The 23,685-nt window shown below is 50.9% G+C and overlaps 1 protein-coding gene across 5 annotated transcripts in view; it reads right to left on the bottom strand.

Moving 5' to 3' along the window:
• Positions 1 to 20,535, bottom strand: part of DVL3 (dishevelled segment polarity protein 3) — a 34,906-nt gene extending 14,371 nt beyond the window's left edge. For 3 of the 5 annotated variants that reach the window (XM_068955102.1, XM_068955101.1, XM_068955103.1), the window contains exon 1: positions 20,284 to 20,534. In XM_068955102.1, coding sequence (XP_068811203.1) covers positions 20,284 to 20,450 — 167 coding nt within the window. In that variant the 5' untranslated portion in view covers positions 20,451 to 20,534. Of the gene's footprint in view, positions 1 to 14,261; positions 14,359 to 20,283 lie in introns of all 5 variants that reach the window. The other 2 variants (XM_068955104.1, XM_068955100.1) reach the window with 2 other exon arrangements.
• Between the last annotated feature and the right edge of the window lie 3,150 nt (positions 20,536 to 23,685).

Here is a 23,685-nt window from a genome sequence, read left to right as displayed (position 1 = left end):
CCCTAGTGCTGCGACCTGCTGCCCCAGCCTGTCATGCAACCCAGCCTCTGCCATCAAGACTCAGCATGCCGGGGCTTGGAGAAACAGGTACTCTGGGCTACAGGCTGCGTTTACTGGGGCACTGACAGCTGCCCAAACAGTCACTGAAAATAGGACAGCAAATCACATCAACGCTCGCAAAGCATCAGGAAAAGGCAAACGAACAATGCTTGAACGCCAAAACCTGGGGAGCAGGCTCTGCTCCACCCTGCCAGCCCCGCTTGTCCCTCCAGTGACAAACGCGCTCAGCTAAGGGGCGATCCGCAGGCTGAGAGAGAGCAGGTTGCCAGGTCTTCGCTGGCAGCTGGTGCTCATGATCCCTGCCTAACGTGGAGAGCCAGCAGAGGCAGTGGACAAATGCTATCCATCCCCAGAAGGCACAGACTGGCAGGTCACAGACTGAGCAGTCTAATCCACTTCCGAGATGAACATTAATTCCTCTTGCACAGATGGAGGAGCAGGGAAAAGCAGGAAAGGAGCAAGGAGGCCAGATTAAAACTGCCAGCCTAATGCTTCTTCAGGCCGTGTTCCCCTTGCCAGCTCTGCCCAAAGCTCCTGCAGTCCAGGATGAGCATCAAACACCGTCAGTCTCCTCGGGAAACCCATCTCCTTCAGTGCCCTGGCCAACCCTTTCACATGCAGGCAAGTTGTTGTCTCCTCACTTTCAAACAAACAGGCATACACACCACGCAGGCAAGCTGTTGTCTCCTCACTTCCAAACACACGCATGCACCCTAGCCTGGCTGCACTAGCATCCATTCATACTGTCGCCAGTAGCCTGGACTTCATCCAATTCCTAGAGAGAGCTTCAGGCAGAGCCAATTTTCAGTGCTGCGTGCTGCTTCCTCAGGAACACAGAATCCTGTCTGTGGGTGAAGGGACAGGGTGACATATTTGCAGGGTCAAGGTGACCAGCTGCTAAGCACAAATAAACTAATCTGCTCTCAGCGGGCACAGAGCAGATCAACTCCCATGCACACCCTTGCCTATCCTCAGCTACGACACCTGATGAAGAACAAACTGAAGAACAAACTGCGTCTATCCTGAGAACCGATGCTCTCATCACTCCTATTACTCTGCAGTTGCCCCAGACATCCCAGGGGTCAGCTTCACCCTGGAGCAGTTTTCTCCCTGCCCGACTCCGCGAAGTACTCCCTACCCCAGCCGATGCATTATTTATCACTATTTATCACTCGGATGCCAGAGCACAATGAATTATATATTTAGAATCCCCAGAGCACAGACTGATAGCGCTGGGCTGGAGTCGGGCACATGCCGAGCGAGAATCTCTCCGCAACGCTGCTCACGTCCGTCAATCCTCGCGGTCTCCAAGCTATTCGAGTCCTGCATTCCTCTCTAGCCTCAACCCTGAGATAAAATATTACTCCTCGCTATCTCTCACCACCCTGTTCAAGTCACACTTCCCACCGTGAGTTCACATGCAGAGACTTCAGGTTCCTGTTAGAAGCCACCAACTGAGCAGCCTCTGGGGGAGCTGCGTGCGGTGCCACGTTTTCTCCTGCAGGGTTGCAGGGGGAAGCAGCCATGAAAGGAAACTCTCCCTTGGATCTGCTGGGATGAGCCCTCAGTCGATGGGACCTGAGCCTGGGAATCCCCAAAAAACAGACCCAAAAGGAGTTCTGGCTCTCTTGGTTCTCAAAAAGCCTTTCTATTTGGTGGGAGCCACCACAGCTCAGAGAAAACATCTGCCCAAAGATGATTTCAGAGGGACTGCTTTTAGCTTACCATCCATCAGGGCAGCCTGGTTTCAGATTTTCCCAGGTTTAGGGATCTGCTGGGGGTTGGGCATAACACGGCAGAGAACAGATGCCCTCACTAATCAGCGAAAATTGCCTGGTACAGAGAAACAGCCTGAGCTTTGCCCAGACGAGCCTGCAGTCAGCCTCTGCTACGCAACAAAAGCGCTCTGCTTCGCTCTGCAGAGAACCGCTCCGCGCGCACGGCGCTCGCAGCCCCTCTGCCTGTCCCCGGAGGCTGGCAGATGCGGTGCGGCCAAACTGCTCGTTCAGCGTCTGGCCCACAGGCCCAGCGCTCCCAAATACTCATCTGCGTTGAATTTTCCAACAAAGAGACCTGCGGGAGGGAGAGAGGGCGGGAGGGAGAGAGGGCGGGCGGAGGGTTACAGGGGAGGCAGGGCGAGTGGGCGGATGATTCAGCCTCCATCCCCAGTGACACTGGGGCGGCCTGTATGCGGGGCCAAGCCGAGGGGGAGGAGGGGACAACTCTCGGGTTGCTGCCGGAGCCAGGCCTGGCTTTGCAGAGCGTTTGGGGAAGCAGGGCTGCCAGCACTGACACAAACAGCACATCTGCTCCTATGCAGCTGGGGGAGGGGAGAGGAAATCCAGCTTCGGCCCGGCCCCATCCTATCCCCCCACCGCTGGCTCCTCCGGGAGAGCCTGCGGATCCTCTCCCAGCGACCTGGGAAGATGCCACGCTCCCAGCTCCCCGCCCGCTCTCTGCCAGCGAGAGGGGCCAAGAGGAGACGGAGCTGGCAGCTTGCAACAAGGACGCCGAGACGGGTGAGAGGGAGGCGAGCAGACACTTCCTTCTCTAGGGAGCCCCAGACTGGCTCAGGAAATTAGAGGGTATTTTATATCAGAGTCATGTCCTAGGAATGAAGGGAAGGTGGGAAAAAAAGAGAGTGCGCGCAGGAGAGAAAGGCAGCAATAAAAATCAAATCTCAGAGACTGCTGCGCTGTTAGAAACCCCTGGGCTCCACAGACATTACCAGCTAGCTGAGCGTGCAGCTGCTCCGCTCCCGGCCTCCCCCATTTCCCTTCGGTGGCCTCCAGCCCAGACGAGACTGCAAGCGAATACAAGGGAGTTTCTAGCTTTAGCCAGCTCCGGCCTCTCCTGAGCAGGACCCGCTAACCACAAGGGGGTCACAATGAAGAAATAAGATGGCGTAACACAAGCCAACGTGCTCAGGGAAAGCAGAAATCCAGGAGACATTAACAAAGGCTCAGACAGGAGGTTCTGAACCTCCGATTCAGAAGCACGCTGGAGCTCAGCAGCAATCACTGCTCGTCTCTGGGGGTCCCCACCCAGATTCTTCCATCTAAGGCCTCCTGACAGGGAAGCTATTCAGAGAGACGCAATCGCGGGACACAGGAGTGACCAGAAAAGTAGAACTGGGAGCTGAGGAATAAAGATTGGGGGGGGGGGCGGCAGCAGCAAGAAGAAGCACAAGAAAAGACAACCCCTCAAGCACGTTAGGCATCTCAATGGCAAGGATAACAAGGGGTTTGTTACTAGGGGAGGCGGAAAGTTTGAGAAGATAAAATTAAACAGTGACGACTGCCCATTAAAGAGCTAGAAAGATGTAACGGTGTAGTAGAGCAGATAAAGAAAAGCAAAATCTGCTCCTTCATTTAGTTCCGTTATTGAGAGGAAAGATCTTAATGGAGCAGTAACATTTCTTTCAAGATCGCAAAGGCCAGAAATTCAGTGCTGAAGTTAATCTACTATAAACCCCCCAAAAGTGCACAGCTTAGGTAGGTCTCTCCCATGACTTTAATCACCCCCACCTATTACAGGCCACAGAACCACCTTGGGGTGGGGGGGGGGGAAGGAGGCATTCCTACCTAACAGCACAAGCTTCAGGGACTAAAACGCCACAAATGTGATCTCATTTTCAAGACCTGTAGTAGTACATACCCCTTAGGGCAGGGATGTTTTGTGCCCCAACAAATACAGATTAATGACACGGAATAACAAAAGGAAGCACCTTCATGTATTACTGCCCAAACGTGAGCATCTCCTAGCTCTAGAGCAAAATCCTCCTTCCTCCAGCAAGATCAGATGCTGGGGCCAAAGGGACGAGCTTTGCAGCAATTTCACCAGAAGAGAAAATTGGACAGGGCAATTCTCCGGCAGAGTACGGATTTCAGTTGTGAAGCACTCGCGTGTTAGACTAAGTCCAGACACGACACGTGTGCTTCCTGCGGGGATACAATCCCCTCAAGGGCTACAGGCCTAACCAGAGAATACACACGCCAATGATCACACGCGTATCAGTGAGACCTTGGGCTTCACAGGCAAACAGCACACATCAACCAGGATTAGAGGATTTGAGATGCCTGACTCCCTAAGCCAGGGGATTCTTGGGGTCTTCCTCACCGTATTTTCTATCCCCTGTGCAGAGTACATAGGATACACATTTGTGCAGTGCGCTGCAGTGAGAAGGGCTCTCTGAGTGTAAATGGTGACAGTCAATCTCCTTTTTCTCTCTCGAGCTCCCAGACAGAGTATTCTTCACCACTCCCATTTCATAGCACAGCGTAAAAAGGGAAACACAGATCTGCAGGTCTTTTGGCTGTATTAGACCCTACTTCGCAGAGGACCTGCTGTGCTCCTGCCTGTCTGTACACACCACAGCTGCCAGTCCCTAAGCAAACGTGAACTCCCTCACAGCACTGCCTTTACCTGTTTTTTTTCCCCCTCTATTAAAATAAATTAAAAATAAATAAATAACAAAAATCCACAAATCTATTGACCTGCTAACACAACAATAACACAGCGCCACACAGAGCAGGAAAGGTCACCTCTGTTCTCCAAACAAATTAAGGGAGCTTTACAAGGATTCCTTAGAGAGCAGATCACCACATTTCAAACTACTACCTACACCTCTCAGGAGCTGGGATACCACGTCTGAGAGAGAAAGCCTAAGAACAGCCTCTCCCATTTTTAGTCTGTAACGCCTACAGCCTCCCTCAACCACCACTGCTGTCCCAAAGCCTCCCCATGTACCCCAGAGCCATGTAATTGCCTAGATGGTCACTCAGGCCACCTGAGGGGACTGAACACACACCTAAGATGGCCAACTCTTTTTCCCAAGAATTCCTACTCAGCCCACTTACAATCATCCTACTGGACGTACATTGAGAAAAACACAGCCCAGATATCTAGAGATGCTTGACTCCAGTTGGATTTGTGTTCAGTCACACAGGTGTCACCGAGTCGGAGGTGACAGAGGACAGATATACTGTTCACCTAGCCCAAAGACTGGAAAAGGAACAGCATTTAGGAATGAACCATTAGACCTCAGAGGTCTGCCTAGGAGTAATACTTAACAAAGCAAAGTTAAAGATTTTGATTTCAAAGTGAGCCAAAGAGCCCTGGCAACCCTTCCCACCTTGATCTCTGGAGTGACCATCTGGCTGCAGCACTGCTCTGCAAACAAGCCGGCAGGTCTCTCATCGGACCAGGAGGAGGAAACTGCTGCAGGAGGCACCTCCGCATTAATTAATCCTGCCCTGCCCAAGCGATGCTTCCAACCCCGAGAAAAAGACACTTTGAGACATCATCAAAGGAAGCATTCGCCAGGCCCCTGAAGGTTCAACGACACTTTCAGTCTCTTTGAATTGGAAATCAGGACAAACGGGAACTCCCAGCACAAGCCCAGCCAGACTCTTTGCTCCAGTAGCTCACACTATTTTGCAGCTCCTCAACAAGCCTGCCTGCACAGTCCAACACAAGCATGCAAGTCAAGTGCAAGGGAGTCACAGTGAGAAAGAAAGATTTGAGGAAAAATACCCACGGAAATAACCTTCAGGGAACCAAGACAAACCCACAGATGTGACCAAAGTGACCAAAAGCTGGGTTTGTATTTGAGGTGGGATAAGAAACAGGCCCAAGAGGCCTCAGACGAAATGAGACAAACGCACAGCAGAGGGCAAAATCCTGGTACAGTTGCTATGGTTCATATTAATGTTGAGAGATGGCAAACTAACAGGAGGAGGCTTGGACCCATAAGACACTTAACTCCATCTGGATACAGGCAGCTGGAAGAGCCCACAACAGAGAGCTGCAACACAGCAGCTCCCACTGATAAAAAGAACAGAGACTTTGCAGAGAGATGGAAAAAGGGTTTACTGAGCTACTGAAGGTAGCCAAACCCAAAGGTCTCAACATCTTTTTATCAAGTAGTCTATTAAAGAGGCTCCAGGGCTCCATGGGGAACTCCTTGCAGTTCTCCACAGAAGTCACCCCTCTAGGCTGACTAAAAAGCAACAGGCTCCCTTGCAATGACCAGAGACTGCACACTGGTTAAGATTACAGCTCCTTGCTTTCATATACTGTCAAGGGCTCCAATGGCTACGTGGGGGAGGGGGGCGTCCACAACGGTGTTAGATTCTCTTGCTGCCAGCACATACAGAATGGGCACAGGAGAGGGACATGACGTCCAGGAAGACTCTGCATGCCCCATGCCGAAGGTAGGTTTAAGCTTTCCTTTTCCGGCCTAGAGCTGAGGGACGCCAAGTCAGCCCTGTTTTACTTAACAGCAGGCAAAGCTCCTGCCAAAAAAGCGCTGCTGCTGTGGAATGTGCTGGGCTAGCAGTACAGCTCATTCCTGGAAAAGCATCAACTCAGCAGGAGAGCAAGGAGAGGAGAAGAGGGGAAAAAGGGGGAAGAGGGGGAGGGTGGGAAACAAAGTCTGAAAGCTTGGACTTCCACACCTGGGCATGAAGGGAGCCACCACAGAGCAATCTGCTCACCAGCACCCTCTTGTCCCAGGCTCCAAGCACAGCAGCCCTGCCTAGCACCAGCCCCTGCTCTTGGAGCACATATTCGCTGGGCAGCCACCTCCCAAAGCAGGCCTGGGAAGGAGCAGACGGAGGCAGATATCTGTGGGGAGGAGGAGTGAGGTTCATTTCCCCCATCACATTAGCAATTAATTTGTGTTTAATGATAGATCTCCCCCAGGAGGTGACAAAACAGCCTCCACACATGTCCTGCCCTCAAGACACTGACCACCTCACGTTACCCTCTCCCAGCACAAAAAACTTTGTAAGAGTCTCCCAAGGAAGCCAGCCTAACTGCCAACCTGGTGGGAAAATGGGACCTTGATGAATAATAGACTCTAGATCACAAGCCCCTGGCTCAGCTGCTCTTCATGTCCAGCTGGGCTACCAGCAGCAACATCTCTACTATCTGGGTCTATAAGACATACGGGCAACCCCTATGAACCCAATAGGGAGTTAGTAACCTCAAAACTTTAAGTCTTACCATAAAACATTTGCCAAAGACAATGAGAAGGACTCATGCAAAGAAACACGTTTCAGAGCCACAGCAGCTGCATGGTAGCAAAGAACGAACTTTGTCCCCAATCTCAGACTGTCCCAACACTCTGAAGAAAGGGCAAACAACGAAAATAGACCTCTCTGGCCCCAAAATGCAGGAGAGAAGGTGGAGGGCACGAGGGGTTTGAATTCCCAAATGTCGCTAGGGCAGAGACTTGTGTCGTTTTTCTTCCTCACCTTCAGGCGCTGCATAACTTTGGCACAACCCGAAATATTCACTTAACTCCCAGAAAACTGTCAGCAAGCCAGAAAGAACTTGGATAAAAGAAAAGCACAAGAGCCACAGGTTTAAGTGACTGGTTCCCAAATGGGTCTACTAATAGATGAATCCTACCAAAGGTGCAGGAAGGCCAGTTTCACTTAGTCTCTTGCATCTGATGGTGTCTGGGCAGGGAACAGTACAATAAACTCCCATACAAACAGCAAAATGAGCACACTTCAGCAGCCTTTTACATACCACATTTATTTCAACTAAACTCAAGCTTCTTTCCCAAACTCCTTTCCAGAGGCAGGGCCCAGCCCTTGAACAATACAACCAAGCACCTCTACCAAGCATCATTTCCCAGGCCAACCAAGCTTGCTCTTCCACTTAGCACCCAAGAAACAGGGGAACGCTATTTGATTGCTGGAAGAAAAAGACGAGAAAGATGCTCCTGTCCTAACCAAATCAAGCATGTGCTGGCACACAACTCACATGACTAGAGGCCTAGAAAGTGGCCGAGAGCTGTAAAGCAGGAGCCAGCCAATTACTGTAAATGAAAAGGAATCCGATTAGCCAAGAAGCAGGCAAAACGTGAGCTGTCTCCACCCTGCTGCCAATTTGGTCTCAGCAATGAAAACATCCACTTCGGTTTCTTTGCTTTGTGAAAGCCCTGGCCCACAGGTCTCCCCCAACACCTGCTGGATGATCCACCGAACAAAGTAATCTCTAGGCAGTCAGGTGACTGTCGTTTGCTCAGGGCTCCTCCAAAGGAGCATCAGAGATTTATTGAAACAGGATGCAGGCCACGGTCTCAATTTGGAAAGAAAGCAATTTTCCCCAAGCAGCAAGGCTTTTTGTTTCAGCAACCTGGCCGTGATGACTGGCATTAGTCAGTAGTTCGAATGGGAAATGCCATGTACAGAGCTCAGTCCAAATCCTGCTGAGGCTTGCCTCCAAACTAGGGATCAGCAACCTTTTCAATGACAGGATAAATTTCCCCACGGTTTGCAGGAGGACGGTGCTTTGAATCACCATAGAGACATACCCCACCCTTGTGAGACTAAGTTCAACCCAGAGCTGCTGCCTTGCTTTGACACTGTGGGTTGTCAGGCCTGGCCCTGTTGCATACCATTCAAAACCATCCCACCTGCCACCTCCGATAACTGCATCACAGGGTGGATAATGGTTAGTGACCTCCAGAAGTCACTGTCACAGGTGGCACAACATGCTCCTCTTGCTGAGGCTTTCAGAGCCAAGGCTGCCAACTCCCACGTCCTTTGAGGAGGGAAGAGAGGTACAACGGAAGACAACACAACCTGTCCTCAGTCTGTAAATATCCCGTGAGCAGAGTGGAGCTCAGTAACAGTATTGAGCTGGTCACGCTACATGTCAACCTTTCCCAACACCAGTTCAGAAAGTCTCATCACATGTAATTACAGCAATGGGGCTATTTCCCGTATCTGTGGATCTGCTGATAAGTTACTACAGGACCCTGTTTCTGAGTTTCCCGATTATCTGTGGTTCTGATACCAAACTTCCACATAGCATCTCTCCTTTGGTCGCGATTAAGTCATCATTAACACTTTGCGTCACAGCACCACGCGTTGGCTGACCAGGAGCTCACCTGTTCCCGATGGATAACACAGCCAGACACAAAAACATGAACAGTCCTCACCTCACATCTTCACACCTCACTACACAGAACACACGTGCCGTGCAATTTCCTAATGCTAGAGCACAGGTACTAACTGCACCAAAGGTAACGTCACATGAAGGGACCAGATGATTTTGAAGCGTCCCACATTCGCAACAACAGCACATCAAAAAAGACTGAAGTAGGCTCCCGCATTTCTGCATGGGAAGTTCAGACACATACAGACACGTGCTGGGCAGTGACGTTGACCCAGCTCAGACATATCAGATTCAATGTGCACACCCCACACAGATGTCACATGCTTGTGCACTAAGCCTGAGGCGCCCCAAGGAAACCCAGGGAGAGGGTATCCTAAGCTGAAGCAGATGTTGCCACCCTGAAACTTCCATGATGCCTGGGCAGGGAATAACCAGACTCATGAAGTCCCAACGGTTTTCCAAACTTACTTACCTTTTGGCCCCAGCTGAGGTGCAACATTTCATCCCAGAAACTCATTCTGGAAGGAACGTCCCTCTCACAGCTGCCCCTTCAGGGCCTACTGGTGCGTTTACCAAGTTTCCTGTTTAAGACAACTGGGAAGCTTGCCATAAGGGACTCAGCTGTGCAGCTAGATCCACAAAAGCCCACCCTTTTCAGAGCCACAAAAACCAATAAGAAAACAAAAAATCAAATGAATTAACACAATGCAATAGCAAGACTTCCTGCATTAAGCCTCTACACTGGCTTCCAGTATACCACAGCTTCAGCTGGGCCCACAGGCAAGTCTCTCTGAATGGCACCAAAATACTGGTTCAGCTAGGCGCAGCTGAATAAACTGGGACAGCTCGTTAGCCTTATGCAAACAGAAATATGGAGTTTGCATATCCATCACAGCTTCTGGAAAAAGCTTCTGTCTGAGAAGCTGCTGAGCCCTGGGGCCAACTCAGTGAGCACCTATCAACACTTAGCACCCTCTCTCTGCCCCTACCTTGCTGATCACGCCAAGCAACAAAGTTATGTCTATTCCCACACTTCTGACATTGCTCTCACTGTCAACAGTAGCGTCGCACAGCATGGATCTGACTTGGTCTGAGGGATTCAGCGTACAGGGGAGAATCTGTTTGCTCATGGGTGGGGAGACACAGAAGGAACGCAAATCTCAAGCAGGTCAGAGCAATAGCTCAGGGGGAAAAAAAAAAATCCAAGCCCAGGAAGCAGCAGGCCAGTGCTTTAGCACCAGCTTCCCCACTATGATAACCCATGCAGGGTCAGAGCTCCCAGAACACAGACCTGCGTTCTGACCTCCGACATCCTTACTGTTGTCAGAACCAGCCTGTGTATGGCAGGAGCTGCCAGCCATCAGGAAACAAGGAAAACCCCAAGGCCTCTTTTACCCAGACCCTGCGCTCCCATGGCATTGAGACAGCTGCCAGTAATCAGAAGGGCCATGTAGCAAAATGCTCTCAAAAATCCTAGGGGTAGGTCAAAAAATAGCAGAGAGAAGACCTTTCTACACAGTGGCTGATGTCAGCTCTCCCCAAAATGGGTCTCTGCTCCAGGGCACGTGAGGTAGCCTTTCCCCTTTCAGATCCGCGTCCGCAGCCAGGAGCGGAAAGACAGACTCCCTCTGCAGCAGTTCAGCCACCACTTACTGTGCCCTCTTTTCCTCTAATTCTCATGAGGTAGCAAATTTTAGCCAGCAAGACAGACAATCCAGTGAGAGGATAATCAGTGCAGAGGACTTAGTGGAACATGGTACCCAAGCGCTGCTTCCGCTGCCTTCAATAGTTAACTGGTTACTGGAAAAAACAGTGCCTCTGGCCTTCCTCCGTTAATAAATAACTGATACAAAAATCACAAGAGTCCCAGCCATCCACTCTGATACAGGATTACATGACACAGAAAGGCCAGCATCATTCTCTGCCTGCCAAAGCTTCCAGAGAATTTCAACGCACTGCTGGACCAGCTCAGTGTTATTGCTACCAATAGTAACAACACAGCAATGGAAACAGAAGTGAAACCAAGAGCTTTGGAGCAGGCCTCAGTGAGATACTAATGCGTCAGCTCTGTAAACTGCCTAATGCAGACTATGATATTCAAGGCCCAACAGTGCTCATGCTCTCCTGAGGCCACTATGGAACTACACAGATAAGCATAACATTTGAGCTCTCTCCTGTGAAGGAAGCAGACAAAGTTGGAGATTAGCTTAATTCCCAGATCTGTACCTTTCTTCAAGACTTCCAAAAAAGCCTTCACAAACGGATTTGATCGGAAAATTTCTGGAGACAGCCACCAGCAGGAGTTTTACTTAACTTACGAACCTGTTCCAACTGCCCTGAAATAGCAGGGCTTGCTCTACTGCCCAACAAGCCAGCACAACTGCAACAAACAGTGACACAGCCTCACCCCCCTTCTGGGAAACCACCATCCAGCTAGCACAGGTCACAAGGGCAGACTCCAAATAACAAACAAGGGATGGACAGAGGAGGAAGTCAATAGGAAGCATCAGAAAAACACAGTCCTGATTGCTGCCTCATCAGATGTGCAGCATGATGCAAAGTCAGTGGGACAACATGAAGGCAGTTTCCTGCAAGCATTCTCCACTGAGTTCAAGCCCAGTTCTCCTTCATGGGGATTTATGTAAATCAAATATCCTCAACGACAACATTGTTGTCTCTATTTGGATACAGTCGGGGTGGAGGGTCTCTCTGCTTCTTCACAGCAGAGACACCCTCAGCTCAGAGCAGTTTAGCACTTGCAGTGCAGACATGCAAGAGGCTTACCACCACTCTAAGTACAATGAGCTCAAAGAGGACTTGAGGAATTTTAACTATGCTTCCTACACCTCTACGTATGCAGCTTTCAAGTGTGGATGGAGGGCCCAACGCCCACAGTGAGAGAGGACCAAAGCCAAATATATCTGCGCAGCAGAAAAGGTGCTGGGGAAAACCAGATTTTCTCTGCTGGTACTCACACTGCCCTTCTCCCCTGAGCATCCCCAAATTGACTGTGGTAGGTAACTACCTCCTCCTTGGAGGGTTCAGGACAGTAAACCTGTACCCCAATGCTGACCCAGACGTTCTTGAGGCGAGTCACAGAGCTGCATGTGGAGAGAGCAGGTGGGGAGACTACAAGTGAAAGAGGCAGGGAGCACATTTGAGAAGAGGGATTGACTAAGGGCTCAGCGCTCCAAGAACATGGGCCTTGTGCTCCAGGGCCATCTGCCTCCATCCCAACAAACCAGCGGCTTCCTTTCTCAGCATCTAAAACCAACACTTCCCTCCCCAGCTGCCTGCCCTGCTCTCACCTATAGTCACGTAGACAGTAACAGCACTTCTTACACTGCCACCTCGAAGCACAGCTGCCTTCCACCCACCCTGCAGGCAAGCTAGGGCCCAGGCTTTGGGAACGGCCAAGTTCTAGATGAAACACTCAGAAGTTTTATTTCAGCAGAAACGAGAAGACTGAACAGCGGCCGCCATTATCATCACTAGTTCCAATAAAAGTGAACAATGTTCAGGCCAAGACCCAGATCATGGTGGTTTACGAGCCATTTTTAACGGTGTTTGACCTTGATCCCAGAGACTGAACCATGTCCGAGCACAGCTGCACTATAGCCAGCCAGGGTTCACTGATTTACTTTGTGACCATTTTTGAGACATCGAGATCAGTTTTTGTTTTGTGCAGGAATTCAAACCAGAGTCCTCCAAATGATTTCAAAACACAGAATTGCACCAAAGCAGCTAGGTTCTAATGGATGGTTAAAAGTTTCTTGACTTATATTTCTCTTTTTTCAGAGATGTCAAGAGAGGCTTAAAATTAAGAAATATTTCTATCAAAAACATAATTGAAAACAATATCTTTCCAAGAAAAATGCTGGCTTCAACAAAACACCGTACTTTGGAGAAAATTCATTCAGTCAAAAAAAAAAATATATATATATTTTTTTTTTCCTGACCAGCTGTAGCTGCAAACAAGTTCAATACCCGTTGTAAAGCTTCATTGTTTGTATAGTACAGACAAGGCCTTAGGGAAATTGGTTTGCAGCCCAATTTGGCTAGCTTGCCTTTCAGAACATCACCTCTGGGCAAAGAAACCAGGCTATGACTGCCATCCACTGTGGCCTTTGCTACAACAGCTCCAACCACAACACAGACGGAGCTGGACACCTACAGAGTCAGTAATAGCTGGGTCTGAACAGCAGGACACACAGTGCAAGGCGCAGACAATGCGACTGAGGGAAGGAGTGAATACCATCAGCTAACCTTCTCCACGTGCACCCCAGCCTTGGCACTGCTGCCTGTCCTCCTGTCACCCCCCCACACCCCCCCTCCAAAACATACACACTCGAAAACAGTCTCCAGCAGCAGCTACAACCAGGATCAGTTCCAGTGTCAATGGGCCACCCCCATCTCGAGCATGGGGGAACATTGCAGGAACTTCCTACCACCACAGCAGACAGTGGTTAGCAGTCCTCTGCCAAACCCTCAGCAGCCCAGGAGACAAAGGCACAGGCTACAGTAACCTACGCGCAAACATCCAAAGAATAATCTCCAGCGGACGTTAGCTAACTGGAGCAGGGCATCTTACGTGAGCAGGCAGGGAACCATGTACCTCTGGAGCAAGGAGAACAAGAGATGCAGTGCTGTGACCTCTCACAGGGCTGCATGCTGCCCTCCAGCAGCTTCACAAGGCTCTGGTCAGTGTGCCAGGAAGCATTCTGGTCAGTGTGCCAGGAAGCATTCCCATCCAAGGAAGGAAACCTACAGGGTATTAACCGGCTACCATCCACCATGCTTCAGAAGGCAAGTCACTTCGGACAGAGACTTGAAAGCTGAGTCTGTTTCTTTATTCCAAGCAGAGATAGACAAGCACAGCCAGCACTAGAGACATCACGGATTCAGAACAGATTGCCCTGTCTCCCCCAGCTCTTCTTGTCTCTCCAGCAGAAGTTTGGGTAATCCAACAGAGACAAGCAGCTCTTTTTTCCAAGCGGGGAAATTAACAGTGCAAAACAGATTCCAGTACAAAGTCAGCCTCCCAACACAGGCCACCAACAGTCTCCCTGAAGGCCCAAATTGGATGCCAGTGTATTTCCCACCATCATAGGGACAGGCTATCTTCTCATCTTCAGCTCAGGAAAGGACAGCAACTGGCTGGAAGCTGAAGCAAAGCGAAGGCTACCTCAAAGCAGGGCCAATGCTGTCACTGACAGAAGCAGCACAAAGGATGTGAGCATACAAAGAAGTCACATACACTGTTGGAAGCCCTTTAACTCACTTACAGTCTCAGCACAGACTTCTCTTCACCCTCTCCCTGCATGGAATCCAAGCACACACGGAAGCATCCTTCACCAGGAGCATGGGACAGGCAAAAGTCTTCTACAGACAGCAAAATTTCCAAATCAAACAAAAACAAAAACAAAACAAAAAACCAAACATCCAATCCCCAAAAGCAAAATAAAACAACTCCCCCCAATTCATGCTACAAAGAGCTGGCAGAAAAGTCAGGGGCACCAGGCCAGCAGCTCACCACTGCTTAGGGACTGACACTGCTTATTACGTTTAGGTTCCCTTCCCTGCTCCAAACACTCTGAGCCAGAAGGACAGTCGCTCCTGGCACCAATTTCAAAAAGATCCTGCAATAAAAATAAATCACTCAGCCTTTCAGTAACCGTCAACGCGTTTCCCCATGCGCACGTGCATGAGAGGAGGTCGCCAAATACCAAAGGCATCTGACCCCTGCACTGGGAATTCCAGCAGCGCCCGCTTTGTTCTGCCTCCAGAGCGTTGCCCTAATCACAGCCCTGTACCCAGCTTTGGAGAGCAGGTGATAATTAAGCAGGTCTGGATTAGATACCAGGCCAGTGTTTAGTCGGATACCAATTTTCACTTGACAGCTGAGACCTAGGAATCACTCACCACAGCTCTGAAGCTAAAATTGGAATCAAGCCCTGCACGCAAGAGGGAGAAACCAGTAGCAGTGGGAGGAGCAGCACCAACTCACCACTGCACCTCACATCCCTGGTGTCCTCCCAGCAGTGCAGTACAAGTAGGCGAGACGGTGAGGGAGGGTTGGTCCCATCACGAGAGAAACGGGCCTTTCTGCGCTCCCTAGCCTGGAAAAGCAGAGGTGGCTGAGCAAAGCACAGATAAGCAAAACAATCACACTTTCACCAAGTGCCTTCTCATCAGGCAGAAAAAATTCAAACTCTCAGGCACTCCAGGATTACGTAAAGAAGAGGAGACAGAACTTCAGGCCAGGTGCTGAGGACTTACCTGAACGCATAAATTGCACTGGTTTAACTAAAATTGCTTTGAAAAGAAGTTTAAGTTAAACTTTAGCATGTTTCTGTGGGAACGTCTTTCTATTGATAAAATATGAGTAACATCGATTACAATCAAAAATTGAGTCAAAAGAAATCACATTTCAACTGATAAAAGAATTTCCTCCGAGTTGCACCAGTCATCTGGCCAGAGGTAAAGTGAAACCCGTAGCTCAGCTGGAGCAAGCACGCACGCGCACAGCTCTGGTGCCCACAGAAAGGTACATTTCTCACGACGGACCTCAGGCAAGAGGAAACACTTTACACATCACCTAAGCTGGCAAACCATGAGCTACCACACACCATCGCTGCAGTTGTTCCTTCCCTGCTGCACAGGTCCCCAGGAGAAGCTACAAGACCCATATTGCAGCACTTCTACAGATCTAACTGCTCTGTTACTCTAAATTCTACACGGACGCTTGACCAAGAAGCTCATAACATCAAGCAGACAGGACAAGGCACAGTAGCACTGCTAGAGTTTTCATTTTACAGCTGAGAAACAAAAAGGACAGAAATTAAAAAGCTTGTTCAAAGCCCCATGGAAAGCCCGCAGATGGCTTGGTGGAGAACACGCATCTCACAGGTAGTCAGAGCACTACACTGATTTAAGACTCTCTTCCCTCTGACCAGCACAAAGAGATTTCTCACCTAGAAACCGTTAGATAAGGAAAGGCTCAAACTGTAGAACAAGCCCCTTCCTCCTCTAACCGGGGCAAGGTTATCAGGCTGAGGATATTTCCACACTTCACAGTGAAGCATACATCCACACCAAGTAGCTCAGGTCCAAGAAGAGCATGCCTACATCTGTGCACCCCGGTGCGTCCACCATCAGTCTGCTCAGCTCCACCCTGGCTGGCTGTGTGATTCCCTCCATGTGCTTCCAGCTCTAGGATTAGCAATACACAAAGCTAACTAGGGTACAAATATCTGCACCCTGTATCACTGCTCTGCACAGCTGAGTTCAGACTGGATTCTACAACTATTTGCTGCTACAAGCTGGGTAGACCGGGCAAAGAAACACTGCAGCCTTCCTGCTGCTCACAGCTCCTCTCCCCATGATCAGGTCCATGAATTCTTCTAGCTTTCCCCTCCTTCCCACCTACAGGTGACACCATTCTGTGGTCCTCTTAATTTGAGACTGGGCACTTTGACTAGCATTAGCTTCCTGCACAGCCTGGCAATTCCACAGCCACTCAAGGAAGCCTCAGTTCACATTTCCAAGGAGATGTAAACACTGAAATGGCTCCATCACAGCCCTGATTCTCAGAGCAAACAAATATTAACAAGATAAACAAAAGAAAGAAAAAATCCCACACACCAAGCCTGCGGCTGTAATACCGCCTTGGGGATGGGGTGAGCTGAAGGGAATGCCAAACTAGAAATGCACAACTTGGAAAAAAAAAGGAGGAAGAGGGAAAAATCGATTTAATCCAGGCAAGAGAGGTGAGACAAAGTGTCAGATCAAATCTTGTTCCAGCTGACCCTGGGAGGAGGTGAGATGCCTCCATTCCTGACAAGAGATGAGAAGAGAACTTAACCTCATGCCACAGGGGCCCTGCAAAACGTCCGAGCACTAAGGAAAAGCATGCGCTGTCGGATTTGCGGGATTTCCTCCCCGTTGATCAGCTGCCACCGGGCCAGCCAGCACTAACAGCTCGTCTCTTCCACGAAGGGGCTGTATCCTAGGTACCGCTCCCAGACACTACCCAACTGGCAAAAAACAGACCAGCTCAGAAAGCATCAGCAAAAGCCATGCCATCCCCCATGCAGGGCAGAGGGCATCTTGAGGAAAGAGGCTGGGGGGATAAGGGCATATGAATGCAATGCCCTCCTTGGCGCACAGCTTCTGAATACAGCCATCATCGATCTCCTACTGGTTCTTACTAATCGCTCACACATCTATAGGCCTTTACCAAGCAGTTGACGTGCTTCCTGCCCTTCCGTCCCTGTCTCTCCCCACAGACCAACTGATTGCTCCCTCCTGGACACCAATTACCAGGGGTTCCTGAAATATCTCAAGTGCTACCTGGGGCCTCAGGGCTCCCTAGAGACAATGCTGCAGCTGAAATGGTTTGGCAGCATCTTCTCTCTTTTCTTTGGCTCTCTGGAAAGGAGGTGGAAAGACTCGAAGGCATCGTTCCTGATGGGGCATCTCTAGCACCACTGTGAGGGGCTTGCCTCCCTCTGCTCCAAGCAAGGCCTCTGCATCTACTGCTCCAACTAGATAATTCATCATACAGGGCTTCACCAAGGAAAAGGTTCCCCACACGCGGCCTCAGGGCTTAAAAGGCCTTCCAGATACAGGCGGTAGACTACGTTCACCTTCTCTTCCAGAGTCGCTAATTTGTCCCAGAGGAATTAGTTAAGTTTGTCCTAACAGAATCTCATCTCATACATTCCTGCCACATCTAACCTCACTGGGTCTTCCTGAATGATTTCTCTCTCCCAACTGGTACTCACAATAACTCCCTGCACTGCTTTATCTTTGAGTGTCATTAATCTACCATCTGCCTCCTCTTGTGGAGCCTTAAAGAAACAGAAGAGGATAAAAAGGCACAATGCAGAACTTTGCTGCCACCAGACCCCTCTTCACAACTCAAGACGCTGCTATTTATTACTAAACTTTGTTTATAGTTACACAGACACTCTCCCACCCACATGGCAATGTTTCATTCAAGACAAGTTCGAATTCCCTTCAAGAACAACTATTTCAAAGGATCCCAAAAGCATTTGTTTACAAACAGCACGCACGGAGAATTTGACTAACCCACCAATGAAACACGGTCTCCTCCAAGACAGCAAGAGGCAGCTGTTTCATAGCGCCCAACGCTACTCAACAGCTGAGGGACAGGAAATGAACAGCAGACAACTGATATTGCAGAGGAAATTTATGGAAAATGAGGGCTGTAGACTTCTATTTGCCTGGAGAGAACGGGAAAGCTTTTTTGAGCACTCAAGCTCTTCTCTGGTTCAGGAGGAATTTAAGGAGGCAAAGCGTCCCAGACTGTGGTCAAAGGAATAACTCCTAATTTCAAGCCTCATCTGAAAGCTGGCACCTCCAGAGCTAACAGGAACCTGGGCACTGAGATAAGTTGGCTGCAAAGGGGTGAGCACCCCCTACTGAGGCAGCCACACGGATTTCCATCCAAGCACTGAACAGGCCCAGCCCTGTTTAACTTTCAGAACGAGCCAAGATCACAGCCTAGGGAGGTATTTGGCTGCAATAGGAAGACACTAGGAAGACTATAAAACTGAAAGCCTTTTGCAGGCCCAGCCTCCATACACAAGACCTACTGTAAACACTAAATCTTATGAGGGGAAAAAAACCCAGAGGAAGAAGGATCATGCAACTCTGTCAAATACCAAAGTGCTAGGAATGGTGAAGGGTCACATGCTGTGGAAGCCAAGAGGAGCTACGTTCCCAAGACAGAACTGGAGCTCCTGAAAAGAGCTGGAGAAGAGTCAGACGTAGGAAGACGACCCTGGGCAAAACAGAGCAGGGACAAAGGGTTCTACGTTAAATTGAGTTCATTTGGGACTCGTTCCCCAGAACAGATGCTGACTTCACACAGGTGGGAGACAGCAGAGGCTCCTCGGAAAATCAGTCTGTACAATCCTCCAAACAAGAAACAGAGAGCAACTCCTCACCTCCAAACAATCACGCATGATGGAAGGAGCCAAACATTGCCACAAAGAAGCAATGAAAATAAGGATGTTGAAGGAGAACTGCCCCAGATGATACAGGATGCGAGGCAGGACTGCTCACCTCTTCCATACAGACCCATCCCAGACATCAAGCAGAGGACATCCTATCCCTGTACGCACCCTCCTCTCAGAGATGGGGTACATGTGGGGAGCTCTCATCCACTTTGCACAGAGATAGGGAAGGAGAAAGCTAGTTCCTTTTATACATCCTTCCTAAGGATGAGGTGGGGAGAAAGAAGCTGCCATTTGCACTCCCCAAAATAGAGATACCAGAACAAAACTTCTCCTAATCCCCTCCCTGCACAGGGTTTATGGAGGGAGCACTGCCTTGTTCTCTCCACCACAAAGGGTGCAAAGGGCACTGTCCCCAGACAGGCACAACAGGAGATACCCAGGCCCTTTAGATAGGGCGTACAGGGGGAATGACAATCCCCAGTAGGACACACAGGGGGATGCCACTGCTACATACCTCCAAGGTGGGGTGCACCATGAGGTATGCTCTCAGACAAGGGGCTGTCCCGCACACAGTGAGCAGGGGGATCCCCAGATGGGGTGCACAGCACGATGCTGTTCCCTAGCTGCCCTCAGACAGGGTACATGGGGGTTCCAGCCCCACAGAAGATGAAATGGAGAATACTGCTTCCAGTCCTCCACAGGCAAATTAGAGGAGCAGCTTCCCCCCCAACAGTGCACTTAGAGGGGGGCCTCTCCCCAGATGCAGCAGGAAGGGGCTATCAACCCCAGGGGAGGTGCATGGGGGGGGGGAACCATCACCAGTCCCCCCAGAGACGAGGCAACGGGGGGGGTTTACTGCCCTCAGGCAGGGTGCACATGAGGGCCCCCTCCCCACACCCGGCACAAGGAGGGCTGCTGGCCCCAGAGGGGGCACCGCCACCAGTCCCCACAAAGATACAGCAACAGTAGCTGGGTGCGCGTGGGGGCTCCCTCCCTAGACAGGGCACAAGGGGGCTGCTAGTCACAAAGATGGCGTATGGGGAGGGGGGGCACCAGCCCCCACAGACAACTATATGGAGGGGAGAAGGAAGAGAGCTGCCCCCAGACCCCATGCGCGGGGTGGGGGGGGGGGGGACGGGCTTCCCTTCCAACATGGGGCACGTGGAAAGGGAAGCTAATCCCAAACCCCAGCCTCCCTCGCAGGGGGGCACCGCGGAGCCCCTCAGCCGGGCCCCGGGGGGGGAGGGCGGGGGGGGGTCCCCGCAGCCGGGCTCCTGCGGCAGCCGCCCCCCGCCGGGGCCGCGGGCTCGGCCGCGCTCACCCGAAGTCGTCGTCCATGGACTTGAAGTAGAACTTGTAGTTGGGCCGGTTGAGGAGGCCCTTGAAGTCGCCCAGCGTGACGCGCTCGGCCGGGATCGGCAGCTTCACCAGGTACGGCGTCTCCTGCTCGTCCAGGTGGTAAATGATCTTCGTCTCGGCGGCCGCCATGGCGCCCCTGCCCGGCCGCCAGGCCTCCTCCTCCTCCTCCTCCGCCCCCGGCCCTAGCCCCGGCCCGCGACCCCCCGGCCGCCGCCGCCGCCTCAGGCCTCGGCCCGGCCCCGCCGCGGCTCCCGGCCCGGCCCCGCGCCCCGGCCCGGCTGCGGCCCCGGCCCGGCCCGGCCCCGCGCCCGCCGCCCCGCGCCCCTTGTTCTGCGGGGCCCAGCGCCGCCCGGCTCCAGAGCGCAAGCTCGGGCTCCGGCGGCTCCTCCTCCCCCGGCCTCCCGCCCGCCCGCCCGCCGCCCCGCCGGAACCGGAACCGGCACGCCGCGGGCTCGAAGCGGCGTCCCGAGATGGGCCCCGAGCTGAGCCGAGCCGAACCGGGACGCCACCCGGCACCCCGGGCTGGGCCCGCACCCGGGGGTGCCCCCGGAGCGGGACGCGACCCTCCGAGCCCTGGACGCCCGCTTACGGCGTACAGGGCACAGGAGGATCCCGCTACTTCCCCTGCCCCTTATCGCCGCGCCGTGCCCTTCCCTGATCCTCAGACATCAGGCACTGCAGTGCCCCTTCAAGTTTCCCCAGCCTCAGTTCCCTCACGAGGCAGCTCTCCCAGCGCCATCACGTCTCTCCCTACTCTGCTCTTCGCAAGCATCCTTTTTTCCACATAGCGCAGCCTCTTTGACCGTGCAATATCTGCTCTGAAAGCCCCTTGGCTCCATGGGTTTCTTGCCATCGTCTCTCTCATGGCACACACTGCTCCCCAAACCCTAGTGCTCTCCTACCCGCAGTCATCAAGGCCTGTGAGCCTAACGCCAAGGACTTGCATCCCAGCAATCTTGGGCTGGCTAGCTGGCTTCCCCTCTGGACACCCCACCAGCATCCCACAGCGCACTGAGGGACAGGTCTCCAGCAGCGGTTTCCTGGAGCTGCAGCTGGGAGCAAAGCCGGGGCTGGATGGAGCTTGGGAAACGCTCGCCACCAGGCAGGGCAGGAACAGCCTCACACTGACCTGGTTTGGCAGGAACAGCAAAGGTAGAGGAAGAACCACCTGTAGGCCCCCACCAGCAGCCCTTGGAGCCAGACTCACCTGGGGTAAGAGGAAGGGCAGAGAGAGCTTACAGGGAGCAAGGCCAACCTCCATGGCAGGCAGGTGTGAGCCGCCTCATGCATGAAAGAGCCCTGTAGGTGTTGCCAGCAATCATCTGGGTAGCAGTGGTGGATGGGGTCAAGAATCTGACATTAAAAAAAAGTATCAAGAAAAGACCTCAGGTAAGCAGAAATTCTAACAGGCTTGAGGACCGCTCATATTTCCACACTGGCTCTTGGAAGAGTGTCACTTTCTCATGCTCAGAGCTCCATAGTAAAAAAAAAAAAATGGTGTACTTGGAAAGAAGAATCCAGGTCAGGAATGGAAGGATTTAATTTAACCTGTCTCTTGCTATGTCAATTTCTATAGCTGTCCTCCAAGGTTTAGGGGGTCCTTAACTTAATATTCAGGGCCACAGCAGAACCATTGCTTCTCTAACTGGGATGCTGTTTGCCAGAGTAAAGGGAATTTGCTGCAGGAGGCCCTGCTCACCCTGTCTAGATACCTAGGTAGTTGCTGCAATGCTAGCTTGCAGGCCAGTGCCCTGGGACTTGACAGAGAACTAATGTAAAGGTCCTTTTGCAACACCTCCCTGTCACAAAAGCTAGGCCCATGTGAAATACTAGCACTTTTCCCTTGCTAAGCGCCAGGGCTGCTCTCTTGTCCCCTTTTGCAGCTCCTGAGCACAGTTGCGGCTGCGCCCCAGAGCCTCTGTCAGATACGTTAGACATCTCTGTTGCCAAAAGGACAATTTTCTGAAGCGTTGAGCTCACAAGGGACCACATACAGCCACAAGGTAAAAGGAGGGGTGCCACACACCCATAGAGCTGTAGGAGACCAAATCCCACACTTGCATCGGTAACAAGGGCATTATTACAGCTGCCCTTTTTCTTTTAAACAGGCCAAGTGATTGAATACACTCAGCTGATAGATTGATTTAACTGCTTGCAGAAGTCTTGTGAAGTATGACTCACTCTTAATGAATGGAGGTAAAGAACACAGCGCCAGAGAAATTAGCAGTAGGGGACCAGGCTGAGAAGTCTAGGTCCACAAGGAACAGTTTCTCAACAGCCTGTTGGCTTATATCTACATTTGAAAGTCACAGCACTGATAAGCACTGCTTCTCCTTACAGCGTAAATGGGCTCCAGGCATTTTAATGCCTGGAAACTTGCTCAGAACAGCCTGATGCAGAGATGGACGTACTTGACTTCCATCCCTTTTACCTTTAAGCAATGGTTTTTTTTTTTTTTTTTTAAATAAAGACACACTATTGTTCAGCTGAAGTTATGGGCTTGCTACAGGAACCACCAGGTGAAATCCATCCATCCCTGTTAGATGGGATGTCAGACAAGGTGACTACTCTGACAGTTCTTGGCCTTAGGGGGGAAAAACAAAACAAAACAAAAAACTGCAAAGAATGAATCTACTTACATCGCTCAAAAAGACAGATAATAAGGACTGCACAGTCAAGGTTGCTCCCAAAGGCATTTCTGCTGTTCCAGCCAAATATAACTTTTGATCGAAAGCAACAGAAAGCATCAAGCCCACCCTACGCTTAAGCAACCAGTGCTTCTTTAAAAAGGTATACACTTACCCGCCCTTTAAAAACATGGATGCTGCACTATGCCAGAACTCCATCTTGGGGAATATCGAGTATTCTACTTGGAACAGTCCTTTTTCGCTAATGGAGTCTCAGCACCTATAAAATAGTATTGTGTATGTGGTGGAGGCTAAGTCCTGAAGGATAAGGGTTTTTGGCTATAGGGTACCATTCGACCCTTGATCTCAACCTCTGGGTAAGAAAGTGGCTCACATCATGAACAAGTTGGCCACTATGAAGCAAAGGAGTCAGGAACATGGAAGACACAAAAGTGGAATTATTACTTGGCACAAAGAATCAAGAGCCTCTCACTAAAACAAGCCATTTATGGAATTACAGCTTAAACCTTTTTTTTTTTTTCCTAAACAGCTTAATCTGATTTTTTTTTTAAACCAGCTTTATATTGTAAAAGCAAAAAAATACCTAAGATGTCTGGGGAGATTTTAAAAGCATTTATAAACCAGCTGTGAGACTCAGGAATTTTTAAAAGAGCTTTGCAGCTGCCCTTCCCCCTCTCCACCAGTTCTTACTCTCCATCACCAGGAGGGCATGGTGC

Source organism: Struthio camelus, chromosome 9 (genome assembly GCF_040807025.1).
Source record: "Struthio camelus isolate bStrCam1 chromosome 9, bStrCam1.hap1, whole genome shotgun sequence".
NCBI classification, from domain to species: Eukaryota; Metazoa; Chordata; class Aves; order Struthioniformes; family Struthionidae; genus Struthio; species Struthio camelus.
The sequence above is the reverse complement of the archived record's forward strand: the minus strand, read 5'-3'. Positions and strand labels throughout refer to the sequence as shown.